The following is a 12,521-nucleotide window of genomic DNA, read 5'->3' on the forward strand; positions in this document are numbered from 1 at the left end:
TGTATGAGGGTGGTGGTGAGAGTCTCTAGGTGTCCAACTCTCTCCTGTTGGTTGTTGACAGTCTCCGTCAAATGTGTCATAGACTGTACTTGTCCTTGGATCTTCAAGTCAACCCTGTTCTCCAATTCAACCAGTCCATCTTGTATTTGGCAGCTTAGAAGATCCATGCTTGAGTTCATGGTAGCTTTTATAGCATCCAAGTCTGTTGCCAAGTCGATTTTTAAATTAGCCATTTGTTTATTCATCTGAGCTATTTCATTATTTTGACTCTCCATAGTTTTATTCATTTGAGCTACTATTTCAGTCTTCTGACTTTCCATTTCAGTTCTTTGACTTGACATGTCAGTCCTCACACCTTCCATATTTTGGTTCATTTGAGCTATTTGGTGTAACAACTGTTGCAATATCAGATCGGTATTAACTGGCTGACTAATACTATAAGTAGGTACTAGGTTAGTTATTTCTGTAGTCACAGGTACTGTATCCCTAGACTCAAAACCTATGCCCTCAATCATGGCTGTCCCAGCTCCTTGTGTATTGACCTCATCTTCAGACAAATTCTCCCCAGAAATGTTACCGATTCCCTCTGGTAAATGAGTGTCTGATGTTCCTGCTTGCTCAGGAGGCACATCTAATTGACTGTTGTAAATTTCTGTGTCAAAACCAGCAGTATTTGACATTTCAATACTGGAGTGGTAATTTTCTAACAAGGGGGCTCCTACTTCCTCAGGTTCCCTAACCTCCTCCAATGAAGCTGCATTACTTCTAGTGCGGATTCTGGAACTCTTCATTGTGTTGGAAGACATGTCAGTATATTTGAGGTGCAGTGTCAGCTGGAATAATTTTCTTCAGCCTACACATTGTGCGCCAATTTGTACTCTGTGGTGTGACACTGTTCACTTTGTGTGTACTCTCTTTTACTGTAGTACTCTTTTCCTCTGTAACGTTATTCTCCCTGGGAAATTATGTTGCTATGATTATTATTATTGGGCGCCTTGTTTTTCTAATTATATATCAATACTGAGTTACTGATGATGTATAGTGATAATATTGCAAGACCCAGGAGATAACTTCCCGAAGAGTGATACAACTGACATAAATTTGACATAAACAAAATAAAACTGAGGATAAATGATAATATAATGTAGTGTATAAATGTTGGGGAAAATGTATCAGGTAAATATGTGAAGTTGTAATAATTAAATATTAAAGTTTTGGGGCACAAGACACAAAACACATTTAATATAACATTAACACTGAAATGGCACATACATATACCCTTACACTGTAATAATATTAAATATACACAAAAACACACTAATAAATGCAATTAGCTTGGTATTGACAGAAGTTAAGATAGTAAAATATATGGATTTAATTTGGTGTGATGAAGGCAGACCTGGTTATGTTTAACTGGATCAAACGTCTCGATTTATGGTGATAGATTATTCAACAGTTCGTTAATTGTATTCTATGAAAAATAGTCCGGAAAACGATTTAATCAGATTTAAATGTTGAATGTTTTAGTTTATGCCGTTGTATCTCAAGTGAACTCTTGAAATATATACCGCAGCTAGATAGTTCAGTGGGAGCATGATCCCTAGACACGCAGACCACTGGTATATTATTCCAGCTAAATTATGTAATCAAAACAAATTTTAATTAGTCAGTGCTATTATAGACGTAATTACGATTATTCTGACACGTCGCACAGCTCGTGTTGCAAACAAAATCTCCAACAAAGTTATTAAATATTTGGGTGGCATCAGGAATATAATCATAGATAAAATGTCGATGGCTTAAGCGTCCTTCTAATTATGGTAATAACTAATTACCACGAATATATTTCCTGCCACATTTACTCACGGCACGCTCCGGCATTGTGTAGAATCGGATGCACTATTATTTATTACCACAAGTAATAAATCAATTAAATTATATAAAAATTTCTACACATCGGCATCGGGCTAAGCCTTACGCAGTATGCCTACGACATTTCTTTTCTCTATTCTCTAATTTCTCACTGTTGTACAAAAGTCTTATTGTTAGCTTTAAAAATCCAATTACTGATTGGCTGCGGTAAAAACAACAGGATGCCTTCGTACACATGTACGCAGCAAGATACAGGTAAGTGAGAAAAATAGAATGAATTAATAATAAATAACAATTAAATACCAAAATATCATAAAACAATTTCAAACAAATTCAGTTCATGATAAATTTAAAATTAAGTGCTGTAAATGATGTAATGTCTATTGTTGATGAAATTAGAAATCAGAGTCTATTGTTCGTGGCTGTAGCTTATTGACACTTATTCAACAATATTATATAATTATGACATTACAATAATTAAATATTAAAATATAACAATTAATTAGACCATAATAAACAAACAAAATCTGAACGAAAACTGTTATTATCTTACAATTCATTGAAGTTTAACCTCAAATAATCTGTCCTAGAAGGACATGTAGGCCCTAGGCTCCTATTGTATATTTAGCTTGTCTGCGCTAAGTGTACAGGGTCTTTTGCCAACTGTTAGTATACAGCAACATTTTGTTAAGGCCGCCGTACAACTGAAAGTGTAATTGTTCTTATTAATAGGTCAAACGTGTGTATTCAAGGTCCCAACGTATGGAAGATGTGGGAGTACAAAATTGTGTGTCAGATTAATTTTTAGACAACAGCACATTCGTACCTGCTTTGTCATCCACTCCTAATGGTTTACCAAAAGCTCGTTGTCGACTGGACATGAATTTTCTTGGTACATCTCCTTGTGTTGAAAATGATTCATCAGAAATATTGGCAGAGAGTTAGAGTGACACCACTGTTAGATATGCTCAAAAATCAGCAGCATTTAAAGTAAGGAAGACTTGCACTCTTGTTAAATGCTTCGGTGCATCAAGAGTAAAGGACCTCATGCCAAGAAAACAGAAGTTGTTTTGAAAAGTTCAACTCCAAGTGAAAGCAATAAAACGAACATGTGAAAGTCTTCGCAAACAGAATCTGACATTCCGTAACACCATCGAAGCAGCAGAGGATGTGCAGTTAAATGAACTGAAAAACTTGTCACCTACAGTACACCACCTGCTTATGTCTCAATTACGTTGCAAAAAGAGGAAACCTAAAGGAAGGAGGTGGACGCTAGATGAGAAAATCATGTCCCTGACCATATACAAACAAAGTCCTTCTTGTTACTCACTGCTGAGGCACATGCTTGTTCTCCCATCAAAAAAAAACATTGCTAATGGTTCTGAACAAAGTTCCATTCAAGTGTGGTGTGGATAACAGAGTTTTCAACTTCGTGAAGAATAGTGTTTCAAATATGCCAGATGTTGATCATCATTGTGTTTTGATGTTTGACGAAATATCTTTGAAGGAACATGTATAGTACCTTCCAAAAGAAGATAAAATAATTGGACTTGTTGACAATGGTTCTTCAAGAAGCGGTGATTTGGCAAATTATGCAATGGTGTTCATGGTCCGGGGTTTGAGAACAAAATGGAAGCAGCCAGTGGCATGTTATTTCTAGCGTGGTGGAATGAAGGGGGAACAGCTTAAGGGTGTCATTGAAGAAGTGCTAGCTTCCTGTTTTGAAATAGTTTTAAAAGTAGTGGCTACAATTTGTGACATGGGTACAAACAATGTTTAAGCACTGAAGGGACTTGGAGCCAAATTTCCTGATCGTTGTTTCGATTCCAAGCATATGAGATTGCTGTTATTTTTGATCCGCCTCATCTTTTAAAGTGTATAAGAATCATGTTTTTATCTCATTGTGTTAGAGGGATAAAGGTAAGAGGTGATCTTCCTATAAACGGAGCAGCAAAGTGGGAGCACATAGAGCAGATCTATGAAGAAGAAAAGAAAACAGTCTTCAGAATTGCTTTTAAAGTGACAGATGCCCACGTGGTTCCTACTCCAAGTGAACGCATGAGGGTATCTACTGCAGCACAGACCATGAGCCACTCAGTAGCAGCAGCTATACATAGCTATATTGGCAGAGGTTAAGTTACAGTTATTTTTATTTTGAGTTTTTTTTAGCCTAATTCATGGTTTACAGTTTTTTTAACATGGGATGTAGGTCATTAAGACTTTATTAGGGTTTAAAATTTTTGATTTCCATTAGGCACAGTGTTGGCTGCAGTGCTTTATTCAGTGCAACTTCTGATAGGCCAAAATTAAGTCCTGTGTCTGTTGAAAGTTACCAGCATCTTTATTCCTTGAACTTAAAAAATTTAAAATATTTTGGCAAAGTGTTGTAGTGGTACTAATAAATTTTGGCGATGTGTAGAGTAGTCATGCAACACTATTTTATTACTTGTGTTATAATGTATGGTTTTGACACTTAGCCTAGTTACCAGTGTGTTTGTGCAGAAATCATGTGCTGCAGAGGAAAACACCCTTTATACCTGTACAATTGCTATATAAATCTGCCAACATAGCTGTTAAAACAGCTGGATTATGTGAGACACTGTAGCATATTCTGTATTGTTTACAACTGCCAACTAATTTCCAAATTTGTAATGCAGTATAATTGCTTTAGTAGTTGCAGACATTACAAAATTTAACATTTGTTTAAGCATGTTTGTCTGCAGTTATTTATTTAGATAATATATAGGCCTAAGGAACATAATTTAATGCATGCATGACTGTTATTTCAGATCAGTACAACTTATTTTCATAACATATAATAAATAATATTAATAAAGTTTAACCTCGCAATTGGTGGATTAGCATTGTAGGGACGGGGAGGATTGCGAAGTTAAACATTGCAGTTCCTGTATGTAGGTTTCACTTATAGGGTTGTCAGTCAGTGGTTGTAGGAAGTAATAAACCATATGAGTTTTATGTAAATATTTTTTGAGAGTTTCAGTTTGATTGGCAGAATGTGAAAATAAAGTGAACTTGAAGACTAGGCCTATGTGATTATAACTTTACATTGTAATAAAGGTTAACTTAAAAGAAAGGTTACTTTTATATACTAAATATCAACTTGCTTCGAATTGGAAAGAAAAAATCTGTTGTGCTATTTGCAGTTCATGAGCATCACAGTAATTTATTTGAAACATTGATTTCAAAAGTGCTAAATGTACTATGTAAATGACAGTATCACGTAAATTGACCTGGAGTTATTATGTTTATGTTACTAATTGTCCATATGTTTACTTTGTCCATTGCATGATAAATATATATTTTTTTTAAAACAGAAATATACGACTCTATTCTTTATTATGTTACTAAACATCATATACATCTGCAATCACTAGGGATTTTTGTAAATAATTTTGTATTCCATTATTGCATTTCAGGTACTCTTCCCCCAGATGCAATTGTAACTGCATCATTTATAGCTGATGTTGATGAGCTGTTTGACAGTGTTAATGGAGCCGACAATTTCCTCAAGGTGGAAAACTACTAAGATGTCAAGTGTCTGCTTCAAGTCCACATGTAGAATATTGGCAAGGAAAAGCAAAAAGCATGGTTCACAATTGGCGGTTTTGTGAGGATCCTGCTGCTGATAAGCGTTTGAAGCGTGAACGGAAAAGAAAATCACCACCATTGAAACCAGGTAAGAGGCGTTCTAACTCATCCTCCATCCCAGTGGGGTTGGATCACTTTCATAAATAGAATTTAACATGTATGAAATGTACTCTCTAAGGCAGGATTCACGTACTTGCAGCCACGGGCTCTGAACCAGGACCCACTTGAGAATCTATTTGGATTAATTCGATCGTACTGTGGTGCAAACCACAATCCAACAATTTCTCAGTTTGCTGGAGCTTTCAAAACTCCTGTTGTGAACGGTTTGGCATTGAAAGGATTAACTGGAAACTGTCAGGCAGATGATGCTGCCATCTTAAGTGACTTGAGAGACTTCCTCGTTAGTGAACTAAAAGAAACAGAAAAAAAAACAGACAGCGTATCAACTGATGAAGTTGAAGGTAAAGAAACGTGTCAGGATGTGCTTGCAGAAATTGAATCTGCTGTGGAATCTGGTGATCAGTCAGTTCTGTCAGCAGCATATGTAGCTGGTTTCATAGCTCGTAAACTTCTAAGGACATTAAATTGTGACTGTTGTAAGAGACTTTCAACTGGCAGCAGCTTAGATTTTTGCAACACTGCTATTGCTCTCAAGGAATATTCACATTTATCGGACAGTCTAACATACCCTATACAAGACCTGGTAGCGTATGTTGCTAGGTTTGCTGTGGTATTTGATGACTTCATGGTTTCTAACAGCCACATTGATAAAGTTGTGGAATTTATGTGTAAACATGCTAAAAATATACTTCCATTGTCATGGCTAGAAAATTCAAACTGTGATCATTATGATTACCTTCAAAATGGCATTGTTAAAGCAGCTGCTGAGATTTCAGTTCGATGGTGGTGCAAGAGAGTGAACCGGAATTTGGTAACATCCAAAAGAATAAAACAACAAGCTAAGAAAATGTGTATTCTTACCCACACATAAACGTTTTGTGCTAGTGGTTTGCTGTTCTATCCATGGTACATTTTCTGTTGTTGCTTTTAATTTTTACTGTTTTGCTTCTTGTTTTCATATGTAATACTTTTCGGTTCATTGCTGCAGGTTACAAAAGTCACAAATAATTGACAAATTGTGATGTGTTGTCACTAAGTCCCTAAAAAGTAACAGAATGTAGGACAAGGTCACGAAAAATTTTTATAGTGTTTTATTTTAATGAGTAATACGTGATTGTGTAACTGGCAAAGCCTAGCATTTTTTCCATGCCTTTCGGCCAGCAATATATAGAAAAAAGTGTAGAAAAGTTGTATTAATATATGTATATAGGTCCTTCGCTATTGAATTCAATGTTGTAATGTAAATTCTGTGAAATATTTAATGTACCGTAAACTGGGACAACTTTGGCCCTTCAGGTCAACTTTGTCCCACACAGAGAAAAAAGATGAATTATATTGTTTTAGAAATGTTTTTCAAAATAACATGACGAACATTAGTTAGACATAGTTCCTATTATGTTACTGTTTAGAATATGTAGGTAGGGAATTTTTGTACCACATCAGTTGTGGTGGTATCACTGTTACAAAAGAACCAGCTGTTTCATGAAGAATTATTTAGTGCACAACTTTGTGGTGTGCATAATTTGATTTTAGTCTGAAAAATCTGGTAAGTGTAAAATTAATCTATTTATGCATATGTCCTTACAGGAACATTTCAATATCAGCTTAATTGTACAAATTTTTTTCAACTTTGCTTATAGTAATAGCAAATGTCAATTTAGAGGTTAGTTTGGACAACTTTGTCCCGGGTTAAAGTTGCACCATTGAAAAAAAATTAACTTCATTGTCATTCTTAATGTTTTAATGTTTCAGAAAACTTTATATTACATTGAGGCCAAACTATGCTAGATATTTTTCACTTGTTTATATGTTTCAGGGAGTCAAACAGGCAGCACTATGAGAACAGTGAGAAAGGGAAGTAGAAGTAAGATAGGGAGTCGAAGATATCAGGACTACACAGAAGATACTTTACAGAAGTGTTTGGAAGATATTAGGGAAGGTAGACTTTCTCAGAGGGCAGCAGAGAAGTTTTGGAACATCTCCCGCAGCACAATAAAAAACAAACTGAAAGGTGTGCACACTAAAAAACCAGGTAGGCAGCCAATACTAACCGAAGAAGAGGAAGAAACACTTGTTGAACATACTACGATTTTATGTGATTTTGGTTTTCCCATCACAGAATATGCTTTAAGATGTGTTGTAAAACTTTATTTAGACAAAATGGGTCGAAATGTTTGTGAGTTCCGTGACAACCTACCAGGTTATGACTGGGGACGGCACTTTCTGGAACGTCACCCCGAGTTAACTTGCCGCATATCCTCAAACATTAAGCGAGACCGGGCTGGTGTAGATAAGGAGACATTACTTAAATATTTTTTAAATCTGGAGAAAAGTGTCGAAGGCATTCCACCTGAAAATATGTGGAATTACGATGAATCCAACCTGACTGACGACCCAGGAAGCAGAAAAGTTTTATCAAGGCGCGGAATGAAACATGTTGAGCAAGTAATGGATTCTTCCAAAACGTCTACATCAGTTATGTTTTGTGGAAATGCAAAAGGGGAACTTCTGCCTGTCTATGTTGTTTACAAGGCAGAAAAGTTATGGGACACATGGATGGAAGGGGGTCCGAAAGGTGCACGATTTAATAGGTCGAAGAGTGGATGGTTTGACTCGGGATCATTTGAAGACTGGTTTTTCCATCTTGTGCTCCATAGACTCAAAAGACAAGAAGGAAAAAAGTTACTGATAGGAGACAACTTAGCATCTCACATTAGCAAGGAAGTCATTGCAGCCTGCCAAGAAAATGACATTGTCTTTGTTTGCCTGCCCCCACACTCCACCCATCTGACACAGCCACTTGATGTGGCATTCTTTCATCCACTGAAGGCAGAATGGAGGAAAATTCTACATGAATGGCGTAAAACTCCTAGCGGAGAGCGTTTCAAAACTCTACCGAAGGATGTATTCCCTAGATTGCTGAATAAACTTGTGGGAGTCTCTGTTCAAACAAGGGGCAAAATTTAGTCTCAGGTTTCAAAAGTTGTGGCATTCATCCTCTTGATGCAACCAAAGTTTTGAAACGATTGCCAGGTGCTGAAGTTTCTGTGAATGTTGAGATTGTCAGTGAAGCATTCCTCGAAACAGTAATCAGTAAAAGATCAGAGGCCACACCTTCGATTCGAAAGAAGAGAAAACTTGTAAACGTTGAACCTGGTAAAGGAATCACTCCAACAGACATGGATACCGGTACACAAGTCGTCTCAGAACCTAAACAAAAGAGAAAGAGGGGAAGGCCGAGGAAAGACGATTCTACCTCATCTGACGAGGGATCCAGTTTTGACATTTCTGATTCCACAAGTGACGATCTGGAATCTGAAAACCAAAATTCCGATTCTGAGTGCCTAACTCCACACAAAAATGAATCATGGAAGGAAGAACTAAGTGAGTGTGACTATGTTGCAGTCAAATACAATGGAGAACTCTATCCTGGCAGCATTGTTGGTTTCCCCATAGAAGATAACAGTAGAATTAAGAAAGTTAAGGTGATGTGCATGGAAAAAACTATGAAATTTTGGAGATGGCCAGTCAATGGTAAAGAGGACATAATGATTTATGATTTTGATGACATAATAATGAAAATACGTGAGCCTGTGCCAATAAGGAGGGGATATTTTTCTGTCCCTCAACTAAACACTTTCATTTCATAAAGAGTTTTTCTGACTAACCTATGTAAAAATGTTTTTACATTTACTATATGTTGCCTAATAATTTTTAATGGTGTCTCACAAGTGTGCTTGGATATATGGTTGCATTAGTTATCATTATAAGGTACCAATATATTAAAAATAATAAATATTTTACTGTGGTTTTTGTATTCTGTCTTTAGATAATAAGTTTTTTCCTAATAAAATGTTTAAAAAAATGTTTTTGGTGATTTATTTGGTCTTATATTCTAGGTATAACTGTAAATAACATTGTCCCACAAACCCATTTGAACAACATTAACCCTCTAATAAAAATACACTCACTACTGCGGTAAAAATGATATTGGGCTAAAGATGTCCTACAATGGGACAACTTTAACCCACCGAAACAATAATTTGTTAAAAACAATAAAATTTTATAAAACTACAAACCGACATAACTACTTGTTCCCAAAACTTTCACCTCTACACCAAAAATGTTTTGGAAAATTTTACTTTATTAATGCAAAAGGTCAGAAGCATCAAATTTGAAAAATTGAAAAAAGTGGGTTAAAGTTGGCCCAGTTTACGGTACTTGTTTATGGTACAGTGTGTGTTTATTGTGTTAACTGTGCTCTTGTACACCCTATAGTTGCGCATGCGCAGTGATACTAAGATTAGTACAAGATGGAACCTCTGCTACTATGCAATAGAAGTTAAAACTCGCCGTCACAAAGTGTAAAATTAACAAATTCCAGTGCAACATTGCACCATTTTTGTTTATTTATTGTTGTAGCACAGGATTTCAACATTGCCAGATGCATGTAGTCTTGTAATTGTACTTATATTTGGGGTGTTTTGGTCTTTGATGCGTACAATGTGCTTTTGTACAAGAAATGACGATCTGGTATGTGGGAAGCCTGCACATGCTTTGTGTTGGTAAATAAGGCGGTGGTGTGTTAACGATTATTGTTACGCTTGATTGTGATTTAGTTTTACTATATTTCGGTAATGTTTTTTGTATCTTCAAATTAATATACGTATACGCTATATCTGTATATCATCTTGTATTGTGTACGTACTGCAAGTAGATAATATGTATATGTACATGTGCATATGTGACTTTGATGGTAATCAAACAAAGTGTTTTCAGAAATTGTGTGTTGGTCTGATAGTTTATGTTATGTATTTATAAATTTCATCTGTAAAGTCAGCAAAAGTAACTGTTGTGTTTCAAGCAAATTTATTTTAAAATACAATTTTTATAATGTAAGGTGTTGTAGTTAAATTATGTTGACATATTGGCAACCAATGCCTTACAGTGAAATTTGGTGACACACTATGGCTATGAAGATACATATATAGGTTTTTTTTAAAGCTAACATTTACTGTTGGTTTTTGTGGCGAGTACATAGTAAAATAAGAAACAAGAAGTTTAAGGAAGTAAAAAAAATGTGAATGTGATTGTATTTGTTTTAATTTGCGAACATTTTTTGTTTCAGGTTGATTTACATACATTATGTCGATAAAAGTTGTGAAAAGGGTTATATGCTATTTTGCTGGATGTAGGCCTATGCCTATATTTACTGAAAATGAAATGCACTTGTGCCTTATTTATACTTTTATACTATTTTATGCCAATGTTGATCTGTATTGCAGATTCTGTATATTTATAAGAAGTGATAATGTTGTGTAATGGTGAAAATGTTGAATTTATTATTAGTGTGATCATAATGTTTTGTTTTTAAGTTCCATTACAGATACTGATCACAAACGCAACAGTGATAGTTAAATAAACTCATACTACAGACATTGATAGTTATAATTATATATTTTGTGTACCTTCCGAACATTGTCAGTGAGACATATAGCTACTGAATATAAATAGGTCTTCAATATGTATGCAATGTAGAAAACATTATGTCATTGAATATTTTTAACAAAATAAAAATTACATATTGCACATAGAAACTTATTTTCACAGTTACAAAGTGTATACCTGCTCTTGCCTTTTTCCTTACTGGCTTCACTATTTTTAAAAATCTTTAAAAAAAATTTTTAAAAATATTTCCAATTTTTACTTACATTAAGGTGTTTGTAATTTGTAATTTAAATTGGTCACTAACTGTTTTGCATCTTTAAAAAACTGCTTTTAACAAGTGTTTTGCTCACACAAGTATACAGGATAAATGGTTGTGTGTTTGGATTTGTTAAAGATTTCAGTTTCACAGGTCTGTTTTCTTTTTAATTTATTAGGTGAAATTTATTGATGAGCTGTTAGTTTTCAAGTATTTGCGAAATTTTTATGGGTTAGCTTCAAGTGGATTGCTGCACAGATGCAATCCATTTTCAAAATTTAGAAAATTGTAAGGAACAAAACATCAGTCAATTTTTAACATCCTTATACATTCTTAAGTCATAACTACCTTTGTTGCCCTTGATGTCCTTACTGCAGATAGAAAATAAAATTTGATTTTGTATTGTCTCTCCTTGCTCTAAGAAAAAAAAAGTTTGGTAATTGTAAATTTGATGTGTACGTATTAGTATTTGGCTTTTTTCATACCCAATTTTGTGTAAATGTTTTCAGGTGTATTACCAGTTCATAAACAGGCCCCAAGTGTTTACTCAGGTGAACTCCATTTTAGTTCTCCCCAATGTAGTCTCCTAGGCAATTCTATTATTACAAGTGCATTCCTGGAAAATTCATTGCACAAATTAAATGTTTGTGTGAGTATTAAAAGCATATTTTCCACACCAGAGTGGATATACTTTCAAAATTGGTCACTGGAAGCTATGGTGAGAAAATAGTATTTATTATTCCGTTTTATTTTAAAATGTGGCTGTAATTTTATTTTTTTATTTTTTAATTGTTCCTACAGAAGCTGGCGAATTTAAGTTATGGCCTAAAATGCCGCCCCCCCCCCCCCCCACACACACACACATTATATATATATATATATATATATATATATATATCACACATGCTACCACACAAACTTTTTTTTCTCAATGGTCAGTACTTTGTGTTGCAACATGGATACACTTGTTTTACAATTGTAGTTCTTACTGTAGCATAAATTTAAATTTGCCGCTCAATTTTGAAAAGCCCGCTACGCCGTCGTCCTAGTATGTAGTTCCAATAGTCGTCGCTAGGATGCGCTAGTTGCGAGAACTTAAATTGAAATCCGCCAGATGGGAGCGTAGTCGCGCTGTCAATCGTGGAACATAGAGACAGCACTGACTTACCAGTCTTTCCTTATATAGTCTTTGGAATATAAGGCGACAATTTTTACA

At 35.1% G+C, this 12,521-nt stretch overlaps 1 protein-coding gene across 1 annotated transcript in view; it reads left to right on the forward strand.

The window, feature by feature from the left end:
* LOC134533299 (uncharacterized) overlaps window positions 1–11,198 on the forward strand; it is a 20,867-nt gene extending 9,669 nt beyond the window's left edge. Inside the window, exon 2 of the mRNA XM_063370775.1 lies at window positions 5,310–11,198. Within this exon, the coding sequence (XP_063226845.1) occupies window positions 7,438–8,568 (1,131 nt within the window). The 5' untranslated portion in view covers window positions 5,310–7,437 and the 3' untranslated portion in view covers window positions 8,569–11,198. The remainder of the gene's footprint in view (window positions 1–5,309) is intronic.
* The last annotated feature ends 1,323 nt before the right edge of the window (window positions 11,199–12,521 follow it).

The sequence above is a fragment of the Bacillus rossius genome, chromosome 6 (genome assembly GCF_032445375.1).
Source record: "Bacillus rossius redtenbacheri isolate Brsri chromosome 6, Brsri_v3, whole genome shotgun sequence".
NCBI classification, from domain to species: domain Eukaryota; kingdom Metazoa; phylum Arthropoda; class Insecta; order Phasmatodea; family Bacillidae; genus Bacillus; species Bacillus rossius.